The sequence below is a fragment of the Antechinus flavipes genome, chromosome 2 (genome assembly GCF_016432865.1).
Source record: "Antechinus flavipes isolate AdamAnt ecotype Samford, QLD, Australia chromosome 2, AdamAnt_v2, whole genome shotgun sequence".
Lineage (NCBI taxonomy): Eukaryota > Metazoa > Chordata > Mammalia > Dasyuromorphia > Dasyuridae > Antechinus > Antechinus flavipes.
In genome coordinates this window covers 583,503,371-583,528,887 of record NC_067399.1, presented here as the reverse complement: position 1 = coordinate 583,528,887, position 25,517 = coordinate 583,503,371, and the positions used below count along the sequence as shown (strand labels likewise).

At 35.7% G+C, this 25,517-nt stretch overlaps 1 protein-coding gene across 1 annotated transcript in view; it reads right to left on the bottom strand.

Moving 5' to 3' along the window:
• The window catches only part of SORCS3 (sortilin related VPS10 domain containing receptor 3), a 687,244-nt gene that overhangs the window by 377,781 nt on the left and 283,946 nt on the right, over positions 1-25,517 (bottom strand). Inside the window, exon 3 of the mRNA XM_051981368.1 lies at positions 13,080-13,179. Within this exon, the coding sequence (XP_051837328.1) occupies positions 13,080-13,179 (100 nt within the window). The remainder of the gene's footprint in view (positions 1-13,079; positions 13,180-25,517) is intronic.

Below are 25,517 nucleotides of genomic sequence, written 5' to 3'. Positions count from 1 at the left end.
GGGGAGGAAGGGAAAGAGGAAAATTTGAAACACAGCATTTTACAGGGGTGAATATTGAAAATAATCTCCACATGTTTTGAAAATAAAAAGCTTTAAAAATAAATCATAATTTCACAACCTCGACATTCAGTTACAAGACCCCATACGTGGTCTTTACCACATATGTGTATTACCCACAGTTTAAGAAGCTGGGATCTGAATTATATAATCAATTTCTAAACCACAAAATGCTGGGCTTAAAAGAGAGCCTACAGATAAGATAACCAGAGATTAAGAGCTGGAAAAAAATGTGCAGATCAACGAATCTAACATTCTCATTTAATCTTCAGGGTCTTTAATCTTAATTAACAATACTCAATTTCAATTTTTATTGTTCATTTTCTTTCAATTTTCACTATTATGTTCATCATAAATAAATACCATTTTTCTGGATCTATTTATTTTCCCCTCGATTCATATATGTTATCACCTATTTCTTTTTATTCTTCATATTCATTTTTTACACTCATACTAGGTACCATGGTTGTTAAGGCCATTCCATAACTGATGAGCAACCATTTTGTAACCAATTGTTTGGTCATACAAGAAGCAGAGACTACTGAGTTTTGTCCACCATATTAGTCATTTTGTGAACATATCAAATACATACATATGCAAAATAAAGTCTCTAAAATGCAGATGCTATGCTATTTGGTGTATATATGTTTAATATTAATATTACTTCATTGTCTCTGTTACCTTTAGCAAGATGTAACTTCCTGCCACATCTCTTTTTATTTTATTTTAATAATTATAACTTTTTATTGACAGAACCCATATCTGGGTAATTTTTTTTACATTATCCCTTGCACTCAATTCTGTTCCGACTTTTCCCCTCCCTCTCTCCCAGATGGCAAGCAGTTCTATATATGTTAAATATGTCACAGTATATCCTAGATACAATATATGTTTGCAGAATCGAACAATTCTCTTGTTGCACAGGAAGAGTTGGATTCCAAAGGTAAAAATAACCCAGGAAGAAAAACAAAAATGCAAGCAGTTTACATTCATTCCCAAGAGTTCTTTCTTTGGGTGTGGCTGCTTCTGTCCATCATTGATCAATTGAAACTGAGTTGGATCTTCTCTTTGTCAAAGAAATCCACTTTTATCAGAATACATTCTCATACAGTATCGTTGTCGAAGTGTATAATAATCTCTGGGTCCTGCTCATTTCACTTAGCATCAGTTCATGTCAGTCTCTCCAAGCCTCTCTATATTCATCCTGCTGGTCATTTCTTACAGAACAATAATATTCCATAATATTCATATGCCACAATTTACTCAACCACTCTCCAATTGATGGGCATCCACTCAGTTTGCAGTTTCTGGCCACTACAAACAAGGCTGCTACAAACATTTTGGCACCTACAGGTCTCTTTCCCTTCTTTAGTATCTCTTTAGGATATAAGCCCAGTAGTAGCACTGCTGGATCAAAGGATCACATCTCTTTTTAGTTACATCTATTTTTGCTTTTGATTTTTCTAAGATCATGATTGCTAGACCTTTTAAAAATTTTTAAAATTTTACTTCAGCTAAAACATAATAGATTCTGTTCCATTCCAATAACTTTATTCTTTGTATATCTCTCTTCTACAAGTATGTTTCTTTTTTTAAGGACAAGAAAAATTTATTTCAGATTCAGGTTTATTACAAAGTAACAATAGGAAGCAAAATTTGTTAAATAAATAAATAAAGCAACTAAAAATTACTTAATATGGCATCCAAAGATAAATTTAGTTATAAAATGTAAAAGCATTATAATTATTTAAAATATTTTAAGCAATAAAGATTGAACTCTGCTCTCTTTTTTTAAAAAAATGATAGGTTTCCCCCCAAATACATGCAAAAATAGTTTTTTAATGTCCAACAAGTTAACAATAACAACAAAGGTGAAAATACTATGATTTGATCTTCAGTCTCAATAGTTCTCTCTCCAAATATGGATGGTTCTTTCCATTACAATTCTATTGGAATTGCCTTGAATCACTGCACTGTTGCAAAGAGCTAAGTCCATCACATGATGTTATTGTTAATATGTACAATGTTCTCTTGTTCTACTCACTTCCTCTTAGCATCAGTTTATGCAAGTCTTTACATGTTTTTCAGAAATTTGCCTGCTTGTCATTTTCCTTAGACCAATAATATTCCATTACAGTCATAGACCATAACTTCTTCAGCCATTTCCCAACTGATGAGCATTCACTCAATTTCCAGTTCTTTGTCATAAAAATGGCTGCTACAAACATTTTTGCATATGTGGATCCTTTCCTTTCTAATGATCTCTTTGGGATACAGACCCAGTAGAGATACAGCTGGATCAAAAGGTATGCACAATTTTATAGCTCTTTGGGCATAGCTCCAAATTTCTCTCGAGATTGGTTGGATCATTTCACAATTTTACCAACAATATATTAGTGTTACACTAATATATTTTTCTCACATTTCTTCTAACATTTATTATTATCATTTCCAGTATCTTAATTAATGTGAAAGGTATGAAGTACCTCAGAGTTTTAAAATTTGTATTTCTCTAATCAATAATAATTTCCTATAACTAGAAATGTCTTGAATTTCTTCATCTGAAAATTGTTTGTTCATGATCAATTAGGTAATGGCTTGTATTCTTATACATTTGAGTCAATTTTCAATATATTTCAGAAAGGAGGCCTTTATCAGAAACACTGGATGTAAAAAAAAATTTCTCAGCTTTCTGCTTCCCTTCAAATTTTGACTGCATCGGTTTCATTTGTGTAAAACATTTTTAATTTAAGGTAACCAAAATTATCCATTTTACATTTCATAATATTCTTTAGTTCTTCTTCTTTGATCTTAAATACCTCCCTTCTCTACAGATCTGAGGTAGACTATCCCTTGTTCTCCTAAGATGCTTATAGTATCATCCTTTATGTCTAAATCAAGAACCCATTTCAATTATCTTGGTATAGGGTATTAGGTGTTGGTCAAAGCTTAGTTTCTGCCATACTATTTTCTAGCTTTTCCTTCAATTTTTATGAAATAGTGAGTTTTTATTCCAGAAGTTGTGGTCTTTGTATTTATCAAACACTATATTACTGCAGTCATCAACTATTATTTTTGTGAACCTAACCTATTCCACTGATACATTACTCTATTTCTTAGCTAGTACCAAATAATTTTGATGACTACTGCTTTATAATATAGTTTTAAGTCTGGTAAAGAATTTTTTTATTAATTCCCTTGAATTTCTTAACCTTTTGTTCTTCCAGATGAATTCTGTTTTTATTTTTTCTAGCTCCATAAAGTAATTTCTTGCCAGTTTGATTGGTATGGCATTGAATAAATAAATTTAGGTAGAATTGTCATTTTTATTATATTAGCCTGGCCTACATATGAGCACTCCAATTGTTTAGATCTAACTTTATTTGTGTGAAAATTATTTTGTAATTGTGTTCATATATAGTTCCTGGCTTTGTCTTGGCAGATAGACTTCTAAATATTTTATATTATCTTCAGTTATTTTAAATGGAATATATTTTTCTATCTCTTGCTGCTGGACTTTGTTAGTAACATATAGATATGCTAGTGATTTATGTGGGGTTTTTAATATCCTGAAACTTTGCTAAAGTTGTTAATTGTTTTTAGCAATTTAATTGATTCCCTAGGATTCTCTAAGTATATCATCATATCATCTGCAAACAGTAAGTATTTTGTTTCCTCATTGCCTACTCTAATTTCTTCAATTTCTTTTTCTAATTTTATTGCTAACTTTTGTAGTACAATTTTAAATAGTAGTAATGACAATGGGCAACTTTATTTCACCATTGATCTTATTGGGAATAAGTATATTTCTTGTAAACAATATATTTTAGGATTCCATTTTATTATCTAATCTGTTACTCACTTCCATTTTATTGGTGAGTTCATCCCATTCTCATTCACAGTTACAATTACTGTTAATTTCCTTCTATCCTATTTTCCCCATTTATCTTTTTTTCTCTTCTTTCACAATACTTCAACTCACAAGTATTTTATTTCTGACCACTGCCTTTCAATCTATCCCCTTTCCCTAAGTCCCCTCTTCTCTTATCTCCCTACACACCTTCTTCCCAATATAGAATTGTAGATTTCTAAACCCAACTGAGTGTATATGTTTTTCCTTCTTTGAGCCAATTACAAGCATTGCTTGCCAACTCAACTCTCTATCTTCACCTCCAGTGTAATACCTTTTCATATTTCTTATGTAAAATAACCTACCTTTCTTTTCCTTATTCTACCAGTGCATCCCTCTTTCTTATTCCTTCATTTTGTTTTTTCAGATATCATCTCATCTCATCTTAATCAACACTCATGACCTCTGCTTATGCATATATTCCTTCCAATTGTTCCAAAAGTGATGAAGTTCTTAAGAGTTGTAAGCATCATCTTGCCATGTAGGAAAACAAATAGCTTAATCTTATTGAATCCTTTCAGGGGTCCTCAAACTTTTTAAATAGGAGGTCAGTTCACTGTTCCTCAAACTGTTGGAGGGCCAGACTATAGTAAAAACAAAAACTTTGTTTTGTGGACCTTTAAATAAAGAAACTTCATAGCTCTGGGTGAGGGAGATAGTTGTCCTCAGCTGCCGCATCTGGCCCATGAGCCTTAGTTTGAGGACCCCTGCTATGTTTTCTCTTGTTTAAATTTTTATGTTTACCTTGAGTGTTGTATTTGAAAACCAAAGTTTCTACTTAGCTCTGGAATGTTTGAAAGTTTTGTATTTCATTAAATGTCTAATTTTATCCAAGAAGGATTATACTCAGTTTCACTAGTTAGGTGATTCTTGGATGCATTCTAAGATCTTTTGCCTTCTAGAATATCATATTCTTAGCCCTTCAGTTCTTTTATGTAGCAACTCCTAACTCTTATGTAAGCCTGACTATGACTCTACAATATATGAATTGTTACTTTATGGCTATTTGGAGTACTTTCTTCTTAGCAAATTAGGAACTTGGGAATTAGACTATAATATTCCTGGGAATTTTCATTCTGGAATTTCTTTCAGGAGGTGATCAGTAGATTCTCTTAATTTATACAGATAATATTGAAAATGTTCTATGTCTAGGTAAAGCCCCCATCCACCGTCGCCCTCACTTTACAAATGAGTAAACTAAGGAGCAATGAGAAGGGGTTATTCAAGACCCATGGCTAGTAAATAGTAGAGTTAAGACTTGATTCTAGGTCATTTGACATCAATCCAAAGATCCCCCCTATTTAAATTATTAACCAATTGAGGCTAGAACTTGGATATTATATATTCCTACCATAATGCTGGCATGGAGCCAAGCACATAATAAGTACAGTATCACTTTGGGCTACTTAACTAACTCAAAGAGTATATCCCTGGGAAGATGACCTCCTCAGATTGAATATATTCTGTGGATCTGAATTTCTAAAACTCAAGAGCATACATCAATGTACTTATCTTTACTCTAGTCAACTAGAGAACAAAACTGTCTCCTAGTAAAGTTATTTACTAAAATGGAATATTAAGAAAGATTGCAACACTGCATCTTTCCTCTAAAACATGGGTTAGGACCTTAAACTACTTTAGTACTTTCACACAAGTACAGAAAAGTATCAAAAGAAAGGATGAACATACTTTCCAAGTCAAGAGGCACATATATGGAATACATAAGGCTAAGGCCTTGCACAACAACTACACATTGGTAAATTGTCTCAGGAGACAGGCTAAACTTGAGGATAACCAACAGGTCCCAAATCTGTCAGTGAGTTGTGGGAATATGTACCCCATACATGTGAAGACTCTTTCCTAGCAAATAGGCAAATAAAAACATTTTTCCAATAGCCATGAAGACAATGGAAACAGGGACTGTGTCATGCCTGGAACTTGGTTAGGTATCAAAGACACCATCCTATGCTATCTACAGTCATCTTGACTTTTGTCCTCTCACTGTACTTGGATGACTCTGGAAAAGAGTGATTGCACAACTCTGCCTCACTTAAATCAAGTTCAAGTGCAAATCAAGACATCACCAGTGATGTAATTGGTCCTCTTCAAAAGGAAGGACAAACTAACAGCTTACAAGGTTCCCCAAATCACCTAAGTACTATAAGTACTTCCTCACATAAGTATCTCCTGAGGAGATAAGACAATAGGATACCTAGGAGAAAGAAGGCTGAATGTTCAAATCCCAGGGGTTTGATAGCTCTGGTGTAGATTATCTCAAACACCCCTTTCAATTCAATATTACCATAAAACAGACTTCCCACGTTAACTTTCCTTCCTAAAGACAAAATATTGCAACTTTCTTATGTAATTTGCCTTTTTTTTTAATCACTAAAAAGCACCCTCTTCTTTCTCCCCTAATGTTAATAATTAGGATAAAAAATATATCTTAAAAAGATTATTTTAAGTGCAGTTTTGCTGTTTGGGGTGAAGGGGATGCTGTTAAAAATCTAAACTGTATTCAATAGCTATGCTGTTGAATCACAAAAATGTTGTTGATATAAATAGAATTCAACCAAATATATATTTGTATTTAACAACCAAACAGAACCCTTTGGTGCTTCAAAGAACTCCGACAGATAATTCCTATTGTACTTCTGCAGGGTAGCCTAGAAGTAATTATCCTTCTCACTAGTAAATCAATTAGGAATGGATAGATCTAACTCGTTTCTCTTCCTCCAAGAAACAGATAATCCTTTAAATACTAATGAGCAAGAAGCCTTAGATAACTGTATTATGGCTAATATAATCACGACGGATTCTCAACTGGTTCACAACACCAGTCTTGCTGAGGAGGACTCTATTTGTGGCTTATGGTCTCTAATCTTTCCATTCCTTTCCAAGCACACATATGCACACACACACACACACACACACACACACACACACACACCATATAATACCCATGAAGACCTTGGCTGTCATTACACTCACAGACTGCCTGTTCCTGAAGCTGCTTCCAAAGCTGCAGGTGGCTGTCATTTGTGAGCCCAAGCAATTAGGCCAAAACATTTCTGAATTGTCCTAAAGTATCAAAGGGAGGCTAACAAACAGCCTTATCAGCTGGGCCAAAAACTCTCCATGCTAATTCACAAAGCTATCAGACTCTTTTTCTAATTTGTCTTCTAACAAAGGAATGAATGTGAACTAGTAGAAAAATGGTAAATACTGGCAAGAGCTAAGGATGGGCCATTATATGCCATTCTGAGCAAAGGGATCAATCAACCTTAATGAGCTCCTAGATCCATAGGAACATTTAGCTCTTCAGTGGGGAGGTGAGTCACTACCACAAAGTAAACCCAGTAGCTAATCTAGAAGTTGTATTTCACCTTGCTTTTCATCTTCAAAGCCTCAAATCCAGCTAGCATCTAGACAAAAAAAGATAAATAGAAAGTAGTTCACAAAAGGAAAAAAGTAGAAATTCAAGATTTTCATTCAAACACAGGCAGGACAAAATGGAGTCAATAAAGCAAGGACCCAGCTACCTCCTAATGAGAACTTTCTTTGGAGAGCTAAAATTACTTTCCTAGAAATTATTTCATTTGAAGAACTGAGAGTAAAAACTCAGCCTTGGAGATTAAGAATCCCATTGGACAAATTTCAGGGACTAAAATACCAAACAGAAAATGAGTCTAAAATGTACATATATTGACATTTTTCAAATTAGTGTTTACTAAAATTCTACTTTGAACATTGAAAAGAGACCAAATTAACAATAATTTTCACTTTGAAACTAAGTGTATATATTGTATGTATACATACATGTATGTATATGTATACATATAGATATTATATCCTTGTGTACACATATATGATTACACATATGCATATGAGACGTCTAATTTATGTTTCGCCTGGCTTAAAAAATCATGTTTGTTAGTTTTGCAACCTTTACGAAGATATGAGCTTTCTATTAAACACATAACCCATTAGTCTGAAAAAATGTCAACACAACCATAAATAAAATAATTTGCTAAAATTAAAATAATATCAACTGGATAACAAACAGAAGGCTAAAGATATTCCAGAGATTAAAAAAAAGAATAAAAAAGAATCTTCAATCATTACTCTGAAAATGACTGAAACTCTAATATATTCAAGGACAAATTTTCCCATCATTGTCTTCATAACACCCACAAGTTTTTAAGTTTAAGAGAATGGGAGATAAATGAAATTCCATGTATGGTAAAATCCCATTTATCCAGAATAGTTGATGAAAGAGTTGCTTTGTCAAACTGAATATTTGGAGACTTCTAATAACCAGTATTAGGAATTGAATGACAGTCCACATAGAGTTAAAAGTTCTGTGTCAAAAATGGCATTCAAGTGGAGACTAAATGACCTCTGGGATGCTACAGAAGAAATCCATGTACTGTGTGAGAAGTTGAACTAGAAGAAATGGAAAGTCTCTTCCAATTCTGAAAAAAATTATGTGAATATCCTGATCAGATACAAGTTGCTACAGCTAACATATTTGCATTACCAATTTTCAAATTATCACAATAAAATACTCTTTAGTACTAAAATTTCACAAACATGTATCTATATTGATTTAATGATTCAAAAGGTACCTCAGATTCTTACAGGCCCACTATAAACTATGATTTTTTAAATAAAATTTTATTTTTTAAATAATTTTTTTTTATTTTTAAAATAAATCCTAGATAGCAACTTGTCACAATTGCACGTGAACTTCTTGTTCTATCTCATATCTCTACATCAAGGGGAGTTTTCTTCTTGGTTGATTGTCTTGGAGAGTGATGAAAACTTAACCTTTGCTTATTAATTCATAATGCTTAAAAATAAAATGAGCTTAAACACCATATTCTAGATGTTCTTTGTGAGAAGTGGGAAATAGAGATGCTAATATTCCCTGGGTTTGGAAGGTATCATTCAAGTTATACAGCATTAATGTCTGTATGACACCTTTTCATTCATCAGTATCTCCCTTTGCCTGATTCTTGCCAAGCTTCATTTCCTCCTGCAAGATTGTAGCTTAACGGATCTAACAAAGAGAACAAGTTCAGCTGATTACTGGGAAGAAAGAGAGAAAGATCAAGAAGTTACAGTTTAAAGAACAATTGCAATAAATTTGAAAACTGCTCCGAGCATGAATTTATGAAAATACACATACATACATGCAAAAACCGTAAAAACAGGTTAATTACCTACAAAAATACATAGAATCACTTAATGAATTCATATGTCTGATTATGGAAATGGAAAAATATTTACAAACACCCAAGACATAGTAAAAAGAACATTGAGAGCAGACTCTGGGGACCTCGCTTCTAGTCTATTTTTGTTCCCTGGAACTCACATAACATTTTTGAAAACATATCTTTAATGTACTTATTTCAGGCTTCAAGGATCTCTGATTCTATCAATGTGGGCACTTACAAAGACACAGATCATAAACTCTCTACAATTTATTGTTGCTATTCAGTTGTTTTAGTCACATCTGACTCTTCACAACCCCATTTTGTGTTTTCTTGGATAAGAAACTGATGTAGCTTGCTGTTTTCTTCTCCAGCTCATTTTACAGATGAGAAAACTGAGGCAAACAGGGTTAAGTGACTTGACCAGGGTCATACAGTAAGTTTTCCTGACTCTAGGTGTGGAGCTCTATCTATTATACCACCTAGTTGTCCATAAATTGTATGAATACAATTTATTCATAGTTTCTAAAACATATTATCATTGAAAAATTCATCACACAGCAACCAAACTGATGATAAAGTTTTCTATGTTAGCATAATTCCAAGGATAGAAGACACAGACTCTATCCATAGTACTATAGTTATATACTTATCATGTAAATTTTCACTGGATGCTTACTTGTTTACATGCAATCTTTCTCCAATAATTCTCACAACTTCAGTGACCATGATTTATTGAAATTTTATATTTTCTTCAATGCCTAACAATGTTCTTCATTCAGTAGACTCATAAAAATTATTTATTGAATTAAATCATGTGACATCAGATGAGTCACTTGACAACTCAAAATCCAATATCTGGATGACCAACTCCAGAGAATTGCCTTAAGGAAAGCATTCTGCACCATTGCCATGGGGAGCTTGTCCCCTTAGAGCAATTCTTTTCTCTCTCATCTTAAATATCAACTTTATCTATTGACTCTTCCCTCTCTGCCAACAAAAATGCCTATATATTGCTCTATTCTTTAAGAAATCATTCTTTAATTCTTATCATCTAATTGAAATATCATCTTATAATGATCCTCTCTTTAATAATCAAATCCTAGAAAGAATTGTGTACACTTGTTGCAACTTCCTCATCTCGCATCAGTTTTTCAAGCTTCTGAAATTTGGCTTCTGACTCCACCACTTAAAGAAAATGATCTCTCAAAAGTTACTAAAATTTGTTAATTAAGATTATATATTATTCCTCTTTCATGAACTCTAGATTTTAGCCAAAGTAGTTTAGTAAGTAGTTCCCCCTACTAAACTTCTATCTCCTGTGAATGCATATGCATATATAATGTCCCAAGATTCTGAAATACACCCTCTTCTCACCTCCAGCTATTAAAAGCCCTTCCAATGAAAATCTTTTCCTGACACCCCAGTTTTAATGTCTTCTTCCTCAATGAACAATGTATTTATCTGAGTTTATGATGCATTCCTTCAATGATTACAATCATAGAGATGTTTCCTAAGCATGCACATAATATTCAGATTTCTGAATTGTTTGTTTTTAGCACATTGATATTGTTTAGTTTATAAGCTGCTGAAAAAATGAAATAGTGGCTGATACAAACACACACTTAAAGATTTCCATCATATTTAAAACATTCACATCTTTGCACTTCTCAAAAGTGCAGAGTTCTCTCACATACTTTCTAAAATATGAAGACTGCTTTCATTATGTTTGGGTCCCAGTTTAACATAGTGTGATGGAACAAATACTGAACTAGGAGGCAGGGGACTTTTATTGGACTTCCATCTCTACCACTAATTTACAGCAAGGCTGAAGCAAGTCACTTCCCCTCATTAAATTTCTGTTTCCTCTGCAAAAATGACAAACTTAGATTAGATGATATCTTAATAACTTTCCAGACACAAAATACTAAGATTTCATAATTGCTGATTAAAGCATAATGAAGAGAAATGGAAATGATTAAAATTAATGTAGTAAAAATAAAAGCAAAAAGATAAAAATTAACCCATTGCAAAAGATAAGAAAGTTTTCAATTTCATTTCCTTTGGTTTTCTGTTATTCTGAACCATGACCCTGGTAATGGAGATATCAGTATTCAGCTGATACAGTGGATACCATATGAATACAATAATGTTGACACCTATCAAAGATAACTGGGTCTTATCAGCCTAGAAATAGCATTACAACAGATCCCCAAATTAAGCCAGCAAAAAAGACAAGGAGAAAAGGAAAGAGCTTGAGTTACTAAAGAGCCTTAAATGAACATGTCAAGACTGCCTTATCAGATTTTCCATACTTTTTCCAATAAATGGATGTTACAAAAAAAGATATATTCTTGAGCAACTTAGGAACAATGTAAACTATTCTCATGTCAATTGTCCTTTCTGATTTTGACTAACGTTATCTGCTAGTTTAGCACTTCTGTCATTGAGAGATGACAAAACACTCTGGCTATTTCTAACCATGTTCCACAGAGAAAGATGCAAGCATTTTGAAATGATGAAGTGATCCCTAAGTTGGCTACTGAACTACTACATGATGAGAGTTCATCATTTTCAATGGACCCAGGTTCTGAACCAGTACTGGTGTTCAGTTGGGATCTGGAAAAGCAACTCAAAGCATATTCTTTGGGATGGTCCACGTTACACTATGACTAATAAGCATTCACTATATACTAGAAAAATGTATTATATTTAGAGTAAAAAGTTCTGAGTGTAAGATCTAGTTCTGGATTTTCTAGCTATGTGATTATGGGAAAATAGTAATCTCTCTGAGCTTTAGCTTTCACATTTTTAGAATGAAAATGTTACTACTACTTGAAATCCCTACTTTATAGGGTTATTGTGAGACATTTGCTTTGTAGGCCATATTCTATTACATTAAAGTTGAATTATTATTACTTTATTAGTAGACGTCTGATTTAGAGTTAATGTCAATTCAGATAGTGCTTAGGTTGCATGTATCTGCATTTTTAAAGAAAGGGTTTGCTGTCCCTAGTAGAAAAACTAAATTGTTGGGGATATGTTTAGGTGGTACAGTGGATAGAGCACTAACTTATAGTAAAGAACACGTAAATTCAAATCCAGTCTCAGCACTTACTAGCTATGTGATCTTGGATAAGACACTTAACCCTGTTTGCCTCAGTTCCCTCACATGTAAAATAATATGGAGAAGAAAACAATAAACCATTCTAGTATGTTTGTAAAGGAAACATCAAATAGAGGTAGAAAGATTTGGACACAGCTGAAATAAAAGAGGACATATTTAACATACTTCCATAGAAGTAAAAACACAAGTTCAATCACTGAGACTGTAAATTAATATTTTTGTATGTATTAATGTTTTTATTTAGAAATGTTTTTATGAACCTTTCAGTCTAGGTTGCAAGCTCTCTGAGTACAAAGATTGTCTTCTGCCTCACTTTATATTCCTTGAATTGCACATGTTACCTAGCACATAAGAGGCACTTAATAGACTTGACTATACATATAAATAATTGAATTGCATTTTTTTAACCAAAAACTTACATCATTTAGATTTGTTACTAATCCAAGCTGGCCTTCTCCCAGTTGGCTCAAATTAGTTAGACTTGACTATATGTAAATATATCCAGTTCTTGTTGCATCAGGAGAGGAAAAAAGAATTAAAGAGGGAGAGTTATGGTTCTGTTCACCATTCAATGATACAGAAGAAAAAATGTGAGATAGGGAAACAGTGAATTGTATTTATTTTCTCCTTATTGGCAAATGTAGTTACCCAATCTGATGAGTCTTTTCACTCTGAAAAGAGATAGAATGAAACCTGAGCTAGAAAGGATACCAGATAGGTCTCTGGTTTCCAGGGTCTGCAGGCCTGTCACTGGGAGGCTTTGGCTTACCTTCCGTTTGTTGGTAGGATTGACATAAAGGTAACTCAGGACAGTCTTGAGCCCCACTTTGTCATTTAGTTTCTCATAGGTAGTGCCATAGTCTGTTGACCTGTTGAAAAATAGAGATAAAAGGAGATTGTTTTACCAAATGGGGTTTTGCGTAAGTCGGAGACAGTTTCCTGTACCTCTACTTTTGTTTTCAAATCACATGAGTGCTTAAAAGTGTTCTTCAGAGATTAAAAGCCCCATTAATTTTAGACGTGCAATTATACTAATGCATCTGCTCACTACCTGAGCTCACCACCCTTTGCTCCCTACCTTTTCTCAAAGACCTACTTTTCTGCCCTTTCTGAATCTGTGTTGGTAAAAGGAACAGTCAGAGACTTTACCACCTACACATTAAAAGTTCTTTGCTTCTACAGCCCAATAGGGGAGATATAAATTCCCCCAGCAGGTCTTCAATTCTGCAATGGAGGATACCACCTTTAAGATTCAGGGAGGGTGTTAAAACTTCTTGTCTACCTTTTTTCTGGCTCTTCCACTAAGGTTGTCAGTAATGAGACCCTGATCACTGGGAGCTGTCCTCCCCATCCCCTACAAAACAAAATTGTAAAGACCACAAGCAATATCTCTTTCTTCTCCTTAGAAATCCAGGAACCTCCCATTTCTTCCCTTTTTCAAAAAAGGATCGGCAGCTCATTCAAAGTGGTTTTTATTTCGGGCTTTATTATACATTCCTCTACTGTATGCACTCTACATTCTAACCAAGTAGCTCATTTGTCATTCCCCTTATACAACATTCCCTCTGCCATTTTCACATGCCTCCTGTACCTGGAATGCATTTACCCCAGACAATGTTCTCTTAGAATCCTTCACTTCCTTAAGAGCTCAGTACAAATGCCAGTCTTCAAGAAGACAAGTGACCCCTCCTCCTGGAAATTTCTTTGCATATTTGGTATTTCCATATCTTTGTATATGTCATCCTCCTACCCCCTGGATCTAAACTCCTTCACAGCAGGTCTGAGTGGTTTCCTTTCTTTAATTCACTTTTGTCACCCCAATGAAAAGCAAAATGTCTTTGCACATAGTAGGGATTTTAAAAATTTGTGTTAGTGAATGAAACACATAACATAGTAAATATCTTATATTTTTAACTTTGCTAGGCAGGTTTATATTTAACTACTAATCAAAGCGTTTGGTTAAAGGAATAATAGTTACATTTTGTGTAAGCAAAGCAGAGGACATTTTCTAGGGTAGCAGTGCCTTCCACAGGGCTCCCTCCTAAAGCTAATACTATCCCTGCATGAAAAAATAACTTTGGCAAGTTAAGAACCCCCAGGGGTATGTAGATAAATGTTTAGCAACCATCTCTCCAGAATATTTTTTACATGTATGGGCATACTTCTAAGTTTAATCTGTATAATTAACACTTTCCTAAATTTAGTCAATAACACAATGAATCAAGCCCTGATTTGTAGCATTTGCTGAATCTCAAGGTGTGAATGCTCACACTGAAAATTTAATAATCAATTCTCTGGTTTAAGCTGACTTTAGAACAACCTTGCAACACCCTAAATGAACCTGACTCCAAAGCTCCTAATCACCATATCTTTCAAAGCAAAACATTTTCCAGACAAGATTCTTAAGATGATTCCAAGAACAGACTGTTACATTGATAGGCTTTCATCACCCCAATGCTTAGTGAACTACTGACTTGAGTCACTTGCTTAGCAAACTGGTTTCTCCAAGGACACTAAAGTTATATGATTTCTCCTATACAAAATGAAAAGAATAGTAAAAATAGAGCGAAGAATATAGTATTATTTACATACAATGGCAGAATGTGAATGTATGTGTATGATATGTCTGTGCATGTAAACACATGCATTTGTGCTTTCTCTGGGTTCATCTATTTTGGATTCTTTTCATCTGCCCCAGAGATAGCTTCTTATCTTTGCATATAATGTTCCACAAAGGCTCTACCATCAAGTCAGGATGTTGAGATACTCTGAGTAGCTAGTTGCTACAATGGGTAGAGAGCTAGACCTGGAATCAGTAAGTCTTATCATTATGAGTTCAAATGTGGACTTAGACATTTACTAGCTGGGTGATCTTAAGCAAGTTACTTAATCTTATTTGCTTTATTTAGATCCTCATGAGCTGGAGAAGGAAATGGAAAATTGCTCTAGAAATGTTGCTAAGAAAAACCCAAATGGGATTAGGAAGAGTGAAATATAACTGAAGAACAACATTAAGATGCTATGACTTGGGAGATCAAGTGGCCTGCGGATGGTACCTTTCATAGTATATAGGAAGAATGCAGTGGCCACCTGAGGGTGTTACAGGTGGGTATTATGGATTTAATGAAAAGAGAAAGGGACTTGGAGTTAGGGGAGATAAGGTTTCCCTACTTCCACCAGCAATTGATTATGTATCTATTATAATTTTTCTGCTTTGAAAGGAGAGCCTACTTCTTGAATGCCAGCATGACCCATGATAGAAATGGGTCTGATATCCATTTTAAAGCAAGTACAGCTATTCTGATTGTTTCTAGCCCCTTTATGACTTGAAGATCATGGACTGTTTCAAATAGCTGCTGAGCCCAATATGAGAAGATGTCCAAAAGGTATTAACTGGATAATGCATTCTCTTTCTATCAAGGCTATGTCAGAGTGAGAAGCTAGAACTGTGGTAAGCTCCTGATTGGAAAAGTCTCTTCTAACTAGGGCTACTATTATTTGTCCCATGAGTATATGTCCATGCTGTCATTTTCACCTCCATTTTGTTTACCCTTATGTAAAAGAGTAGTAGAGATGAGCTATGATTTAGATTTTGTGAGCTTTGAAAGATTGGGAAAGTAGGTCATGAGTCTAGAAATGGAGTCCAGGTCCGAGTTTATTTCCATTCACGTCATCATGGAAGAAGCTCTACCTACTGCAGCTGAGGTCCTTCCTACCTTCTGGTTATATAAAACACCATCAAGAGTCCAGGGGTCCTCAAACTATGGTCCGCAGGCCAGATGGTGGCAGCTGAGAATGATTATCCCCTCACCCAGGGCTATGAAGTTTCTTTATTTAAAGGCCCACAAAACAAAGTTTTTGTTTTTACTATAGTCCGGCCCTCCAACAGTCTGAGGGACAATGAACTGGTCCCCTATTTAAAAAGTTTGAGGACCCCTGATTCAAGACCATTACAAATGGTGAATAGTAAGCAAAGCAGCAAACAGAAATTGTAGCTGTTTACATATTGGGATTTGGCTGAAAATACACACCCATGAATTGGTTCTTCAACAGAAGCGAGATAACTTCTTGGTTCAGACTAAGAAAGGTCCCAATTTTTCCTAAGCAGGTCCATTCTAGTAGTCTCCAGGGATGAAACGTGGAAATCAGAATCATCATCAGGAGCTACATGTCTGCTGCTTCTGTCTCCATGTGTCTCTTAGGCAGACTCTGTGGAGCCAGATTGGCAAGTATCTAATGCTGGTATGTGGTCTCAAGCCATTGTGTTCAGAATTCTCTGCCAATCTACACTCGTGTCTTTCTGGAAGAGTCTGCCCACCTAGTCTCATTCAAATGGGTTGGCAACAATCAAAGTATACTGCACACACTCTGAAAATAGGGTTCCCATTGTCTAGGGCCCCATAACATAAGTATATAGTGAATAAGTGACAAAATGAATACAAGCTATTTTGAGTATTACTATAGGGAGATTTTATATAGTGGAGACAAAGACCAAATGTTTTTCACTTATTTTTCTGAGTGGAAAGTAGATGATCAGACATTAAATTATGTGGCACCCATCAAGAGAATATATCAAGTTATACAAAGGAGTGGGAGGGGACTTGAGCCTCATCCTCTGCATAATAACTGTGATATGTGGGATGTTTAGAGTGATAGGGCATTGTCTGAGTCATTTCTCATGTGGACCCATGTAGGAAGTAAACAATGATGACATTGTAATATCTGAATGAGTCTAGCGCTGTTTATAGGGACTTTATAAGCTCCTATTCATACAGAAAGATATCTCCATGCCATATCAAAATTACCAAACAACTTGAAAGCTCTCATCTCCCCCTTTCTTGGTGGGATGGTATCACAGCAGTTTAGATATGAACTATAATTTCACTGGCTCAGGGTACACTCAAAGAAAATTTCTTCTACAAACGCACGTAGGTACTTTTATCTATAGTTTCTAGGTTCTCTGGGGGCATTGAGGGTTAAATAACTTGCGCAGAATACCTTAAATATGTCCCTGGTACAGTAAGCATCCATCCTAATTGGGATTAAACCTAGATCTTCCCATATTAAGGCAGCTCTCTCCCCACTATAGGTCACAATTTCCTTGCAACTTATACCAGAAAAACCAGAGCCAATTTTTGTTTTCCTTTTCCTTTTCATATTGGGTAATTTGGGAAGGTGTGGTATAAAATCTGGCAAAGAGGGGGAAGGCGGTGGCAGTATGATAGGAGAACACTTCCATCCACCAGAAAAATATACTAGACCATAAGCAAAGTATGTATATTTGCAACCACGGGCAAGTAGCAATTGAATAAAATTGATCTACCAGATTTCCAAGGATGCTTCTGGGAAAGGAAACTGCTCACAAGCTGGCTTCAGAGGCTTGGATGCATTGTTCCTGGGACAGGTGGGACACATATCATAGGCAGGGACAGCAGCCCTGTCAAAACTCCTGCACTGATATTTTTGGGCTAGCTTGTCAGGTCTCCAGTGACTGATTGAACGAAGTTGTCCCATCATAGGGAGGGATATGTTTTTAGAGAATATTGTAAGTCGATTTGAGCCAACCTATAGTCCCATAGTCTTAAGAAGTTTATATTCCTCCTTTTGAAGCTTTTTGTGCTTTGTGATAAGCATTCTTTTCTGTTTTAACTATCTCTTTTATTAGGCTAAAATTTGGTTTAGGCTGCATATGCTAAGGCCATACCAATGGGGCAAAGTGAAAGTTATAGACACAGACCTCAAGAACAGTGAGTCAACAACAGTATTTGTTACATAAATGTCCCACACTAGCTGTTCTGCTGCACTTCATAGTCATGATCTACACATTCTGAAGGAGAGAATTATAGGAAACTTTTAACATTCTGCAGGTAGAATCAACTTGTCTTTTATTATACAGCCCTGCAATTTTTTCAACCATCAGGTGCAGGGAGTCTTGATTGGAAAACTAGGAGGTTGTTGTTTGTCCTTTGTTCTCAAAGAGGACCATGACATCAGGGAGGTGATGCTGTGACCTGTAAGTGAATTGGATTTAAGTCAGGGAGGGCTATGCAAAGACACCTACCTCACTTTCCCCTCCAGAGCCACCTGGCTCCAGTAGCAAGATATAGAGCAAGATGACTGCAGATGGCCTTGGATGAAATGGGAGATTTTGATCTTTTAAGATAAGATGTTCAACAGCCATTCAGTGATTAAGGCTAGGTAGTTATTGAGGCAAAAAAAAAATCTTCTTTTTTACCCAGTCCAAAAAATCTAAATAAATGAATGAATCTGGGAGGGGAAGACCTTCAGGGATGTGGGTCAAAGCAGAAATGATTGATATTTACATTCAATCTGAAATTGGAAAAGTGGAAAAAATTATACTTGATTGGATGATACCTTTAATGGGCAGAACTTCCATAACTATGGAACTTACAGAAATAGAAATGGATAGCTTTCAGGTGCTTCCAACATAGAACATATAAGGGATGTAGGTGGGATTAAGTGACTTGCCCAGAGTCACAAAGTTAGGAAGCATTAAGTGTCTGAAATCAGATTTGAACTCAGGTCCTCCTGACTTCAGGGCTGGTGCTCTATCCACTACCCTAAAACTAGCTGCCCCAAAGAACCCTAAATTATTTAGCTGGCCATTGACCATCACCAGAAGATAAATAAGTCTTTGAGTAAGAAAAACAGCAAATAACAAGCAATTAGAAATTAGTCAGAAACCTCATTCTCTCAGGCTAAAACCTCAGCTATGGTTACAATATATGGTATTGATCATCTGTTTTAATTATCCCAGACTAATACTGCTTTAATGAATTATGAGTAAAACATCTTCTCTAGAATAGGCTCATATAGTTAGGTCTGAAGCTCCTCCCCTAATTCTATTATTGTAGCTAGTCCTCAGGTCCAAAATCACTCAGATAAAAATACTAGTGGGGTGGGTGGGGGAAACTGACCTGCTTTAATCAAATAACATGTCAGTGGAGGCGGAAAACAATATTTCAAAATAAGGCAGACATCCAAAGGAAAAGGACCTTGAAAGGTAGAACATCATCTCAGGTTAAGAAAAGGCAAAAAAAAAAAAAAAAAAAAAAACCAGAGAGGCTATTGCTGGCCTCTTCTCTTTGGTGAAAACAAGGTAAGCAATATAGTTTCAGATACGCTATAGTATTCTTTTTCTAAATTGAATCATCTGTATTTGTTCCCAGTTTCTGTCCACGAGAAGAGAATCTCTACACTGGAAACATCATCAGGCTGCTGCCTGATGCAAGTGGTCAAGAAATGTTATACTAATAAAAGACAATGATGTTGATGGTAATGGTAATTTAGCAGATTGTACCTGATAAACTACCATACTTTTCCTTTCCTCCTTCCCCACCAAACATCAGTCATGGCCTCTTCATTCAGTCCTTTTCTTTGACCTTATAAAATAAGGATTGGTAATCTACAGCAAAAGCACTGAGTGATATCTTCTGTTGGGATTCCTTCTACCTTGCACCATCTTATTTCTTTTTTCTCTCTCTTGCTCCTTCATCCTCTTCTCTATCTTTCTTATTTTCATAAACATAAAGCATCTCAGAACTGGAACAGACTCAGACATGTAATATAATATTCTTATTAATGAATAAGAGATTGAAGCCCAATGAGAAATGACTTAAGAAAAATCACAAAGTTAATCAATGGAAAACCTGAACCTGTAAACTCAGGTACCTGCCTTTCAGTATCATTCCTATCCCAACTTAGTCGCTTCCCATACTTTCTCTTTTTTTTCTTCCCTATGCCTTAGACTCATCCCAACTAGAGGCACTCATGGTAAGAAAGATCATAGCCAAAAATTGCCTATGGCTGGTCATCTAAATAATTAGAATGGGAGTCCAAGGTCATAGGTTAAACAGTATGACTATTTGTTTCAAATTAACTTAGCATTTCTCTAGTGGTGGTCTCGGTGATGAAATGACCAAGAAGAGCTGGATCAAAAGTAAGTCATTGCTATTTCTGGAGAAGCAGCTCAGAGGGCATGTATGCTAATATTTTGCCAAATATATCATCACAAACATGCAGATGTATACATGTATATATATGCACAAATATATTTATATAAATATGTACTTAGTGTATAAACACATGTATAAATATGTACATAGATATATATATGTACACAGATGTGCAGTGTAAAAGAAGCAGCAAAGTTCATTTCCAGTCATTCAATAAGCTTGCAATAAGCATCTTTTATGCTTCAGGCATTGTGTTAAGTACTGAAATTACAAAGTAAAAGACAATCCCAGTTCTCAATAGTACATGTTTAAAAAGAAACACACTTATTGCTTCCAGAGAACAGCAGAATCCTCATTATCTCAATCCTGTGAGATGCTGTCCCACCCACCCATAATACAGTGATCTCCCATACCTATTTCTGGAGAGCTTGCACATGTGAGTAGGGTCTGTATTCTTAGGCAGTGTTTTCATGAGATGCTATCATTTAGAATGAATAATTATAATGTCAGTGCATGGTGAATAAAAAAGAAAAGACTACATTAAATAAACAGAATCAGACAAAATGGGAAAGAGAATGCTAACACTAAATAGAGTAATCTTTCTGACCCCACCTAAGAGTGAAGTTTCTTTTCTCTAGTAATTGTTTTAGAGCAAGGAAGCCTACTTTCTAATCCCAACTCTTTCAAGAACTAGTATGTGACTATGGGCAAGGAACTTGTTCTGTCTGAGCTTTATGTTCTTCCTCTACAAAACGAAAAGGTTGAATCTAATGATTTCCAAGCTCTTATTTAGGCTTTACACCTAGCAGCTAATCTTCTGGTAGTGATCCTGCCTGTACTTATCAAGGCTGATCCTCAGACAGCAGGGCAGGCACAGACCCTACATGATACCTGTCTTCAAATATTCAATAGTTGTCATCTAGAAGAGAGCTATGACTTATGCTGTTTAATCCCAAAGGGTAGATCCAGTCATGCTGTCCAACTCTGTGTGACCCCATTTGGGGTTTTCTTGGCAAAGATACCTGAGTGATTTATCATTTCCTTTTCCCATTTATTTTTACAGATGAGAAAATTGAGCTCTGTTAAGTGATTATCCGGTCCACACAGCTAATTTGAATGCATGAAGATGATTCTTCCTGACTCCAAACCCAGCACTCTATCTACTGTGCAATTCGAGATCTATCTGTTTTACTGTCTCATTTTATCCTCACAACAACTCTGACAGTTTTTATTATCCCATTTTATAGATTAGGAAACCAGGCAAATATAAGTATCTTAAGAGTTACAAGATAGGTCTGAGGGAGAATTGTACTTGGGTTTTCCTAACTTCAAGCCTAGAGCTCTTCTCTAGAGATGGTTCCACCATCCCATCTCTTCAATGCAAGGCCAGATGGCTCATTGTTGAGTATGATGTAGATGGAGGCCATGTTCAATGGTCCTGGGTATCTGTGAGGTCCCTTCTGGCTTAGAGATCCTGCTAAGCCATTTCTTCTACTGCATATTAATCTCTATAGCTGAAAGGTTTTACTTAACGAAATTGTTCTCCAATGCTTGCCATATGTTCCTTACTGGAACTGACCCGCATCAAACTTCCCCACAATCTTCCTTAAACATGGAAATCATAGTATTGAGCATTACTATGTCCTTTGGAAACTAGCAAGGCCATGGGGAACATGGACTGGAAATGTCTGCTGGGAGTCAGCAGCTTTCTCAACAACTAGGCTCTCATCCCCCTGGATATTCCTTTTGTTTTGCTAAAATAAAAAATCCCTCTTACTGTGGATCATCTGAGCCCTCTGTGAGAGGCAAGGGGGATCTCTGGCATTTTTCCTCAGCCATTTCCTTCCCCATAGACTTGCCCAGGCAGAGGGACAAGAGTCAGAGAGCATGGAGCTGAATTGACAGAGCCGAAGAAGTGGCTAGAGGCATAAGTCTGGCTTGTGACTCCAATGCCAAAGGAGAAAATTAAGACTGTGAATTCCATATCTGGTTTTCCAAGAATAATTTTTCCAAGCTGTAGTTCAGAGACAAGTTATGAGCATTCAGTAAACAGTAACTACCACAGAAGTGGGCTCAGAAAATGGAATCATTTAATTACCACTGCTAAACAGAACTTGCTCCTCCGTGCTTGGGTGCATGATTGTGCAGTTATCAAAGCAACGATGGCCATTAGCTCAGCACAGAATTAATAGTGTTCCATCTTGCATTAGGAACTAATTTTTCACATATAATAATAAGACCTGACATCCATTTCAGGCTTTATAAACATTATCCCATTTGATCCTCCCAACAGCCTTGTGGGACAAGTACTATGTAGTTATTATAATCCCCATCTTTAAGATGAGGAATTTGAAACCAAGAGAGTCAATCGATAAATATTTATTAAGCATATCCTTTGTGCCAGACACTATGACAAACACCGGGAATATAAAACAAAAAAAGAAGAATCAAAATATGGTCTTTTTCCTTAAAGATCTGACAATCTAATGGGGAAATAAGTAAACAAATATATACAAACAACTTATAGTCAGGAAAAATAGCAAATAGTTTTAAAAGGGAAGTTACTAATATTAAAGGGAGAGAATTGGAGAAGTTTCTTGTAAAAGATGGGATTTTAGTTAGGACTTGAAGGAAGCAGGGAAGTCAGCAGGCAGAATGAGGAGAATGAGAACCCCAAAGATGAGGACAGCCAGAGAAAATGTCCAGAGTCAAGAGAAGGAGTGTCTTATTGAGGAAAATCAAGGATCACAGTGTCATTAGGTTGAAGAGTGTGTAAAAGGGATTAAGGTATACGAAGACTGGAAAAGAAGGATGGACAAAAGCTAGTTTACAAAAGCCTTTGAATACCAAATAGTGTATTTTGTATTTGAACCTCGAGATCCCAGTCCAACTCCCCAGTTTTACAGATGAGAAAACAAGTAAAGTCACTTACCCAATGTCAAAGCTGTGGTGACTTTGTCAGTAAAACTATTGCCCTGTGCTGAGCACTGTGAGCCAACAGAACAATGGAAAAGACCACTAACTGAGAAGGGCAGGGAAGGCAAACAAGTACAAAAGATAATTAAAAATACTAAGCAGCATATTATAAGTGTCTGGAAAGAATACAGTGTAATAGAAGTTAGAATTTTGTATCTGAAGGGAACCTTGAAAAATCTGTGATCTAATTCTTTCATTTTGCAGATAAGGGAACTGAGGAATAAAAAAGAATGAATGGCTTGCCCAAAGTCACACATATTATTAGCAGAATGGTGGTCCTGTAAGTCAAGTCTATTACTCTATAAGTTCAATTGATCACTATTGTCACCGTAAGCCAAAGTCAAAAGAACAACGAAAATAGGAAGAGCTCTTGCAGACTTATAAAGACCAATTTCTTCATCACCAGAAGCCCAAACTTTTCCCTCAAAACAGATTAATAAAGATTGCCCGGATACTCCCTAAATATGTGCTCCTTCTAATAAAGTCAGGGGCTAAGGGGCAGTTTGTGGGCCTTTTTTTTTAACCAATTGAGCCATTCTTGATGATCACAGTATGCTTCTGGGGGAGAGGCAGGTGGCAGGAAGCATATGGAAGAGTGATTTTAAAAGAAATAGTTAAAAAAAGAAAACTTCAAACCCACTGATCCAAAGCAGTATCTCCATGGAGAGGAGTTAGTGCCAGCCACCCCCATTGTCCTGTTCCCAATATGACTTTTCTGCCAGGAGTAAAAGGATTTTCAAGGGCACCCTGCCAGTTTTCTCACTGTCCACCAGATGTTCTGGAGGCAGGTTTCCGAGATGGAGGTGGCGGATACATTGCTTTGCTCATGCAGTCAATTCTAGTCTAACTTTTATCTTCCTTCCTCCTGTAGGTTATCCTCTCAGGTTCTGTTCTCATGAAGTGAAAAGCTCTTACAACAATGATATCTCCATCCTCTATCTCTTCCTCCATATAGTGGATGAAGCTTTTTTCATCCATTGTGAAAATCTTCAGAATTGGATAAAGTTGGAATTCATCGCAGAGACCAAAATGCAGTTGAAAACTTCTGCCAACCTGCTGACTGCCTGCCCTCTTTCTCCTTATGTCTATAATATTCTTCTCCCCTGTGCTCCAAGTAGAATCTTTCTGTGTAGCGCTTTGTCCATAGTTGGTATAAAGCCAATGTCATGATGCTCAGAGTTTTCCAATCATAAATTCTCTGCTTTGCCTTCCTCTCCAGGCAGCTCCCCTAAGCCAGGATTCAATCTCCATCTCTAATCTTGCAACACAAGGAAGCCTTAATAAGCCACAAATGTCCCAACTCTTTCACCTTCTAGGTATAGTTTGCATCATATTATACTCATCTCTTTCTATTTTCTATTCCAGATCCAGTGATGAACCGAAAATACCCAGTGACAACTGCTTTGTTCAAAATGCCTCCAGTAAATATCTACTACCCACCAATACTCTGTACTTAATAGTGAGAATACAAAGATAAATGTGACATGAACACACCTTTTTTTTTAAATTCAGTCATCACACATTTATTTAATACCTATTGTGCAATCTAAAATTATGTTGCTTGTTCCAATTTGATAGGATTGCTGTCATTTGTTAGGCATAGCTTTATTTTTAAAATTCTTTTATATTAATTTTATTATTTATTTGTTTTAACTTGTTTTTAATTTTTTGAGTTCTGAACTCTCTCCCTCCCTCCCTCTCAACTCTTCTCCATTCACTGAAAAGGCAAGCAATATATTAGTTATATATGTGACATCATGTAAAGCATTATGTCCATATTAGCTCTATTTCAAAAAAGAATCAAGAAAAATAAAGCAAGGTAAATATGCTTCAATTTTCACTCAGATTCCATAAGTTCTCTCTCTGTAGGTGGAAAGCATTTTTTTTCATAAATCCTTTGGAACTGTCTTGGGTCACTGTATTGATCAGAATAACTGAGTCTGTAACAGTTTATTATTACAACATTGCTGTTACTGAGCACAGTGGTGATCTGGTTTTCTCCTTTCACTTTGCATCATTTAATATAGCTTTTACCATTTTTTTCTGAAACTATCTCCCTTGGCATATTTTATAGCATACTAGTATTTCATCATAACCACATGCCACAACTTGTTCAGTCATTCCCCAGATAATGAACATCCCCTCAATTTTTACCACAGAAAAAGCTACTATAAAAATATTTGTACATGCAGGTCTTTTTCTTTTTTCTTTGACTTCCATGAGCTATAGACCTAACAGTAGTATTGCTGGGTCAA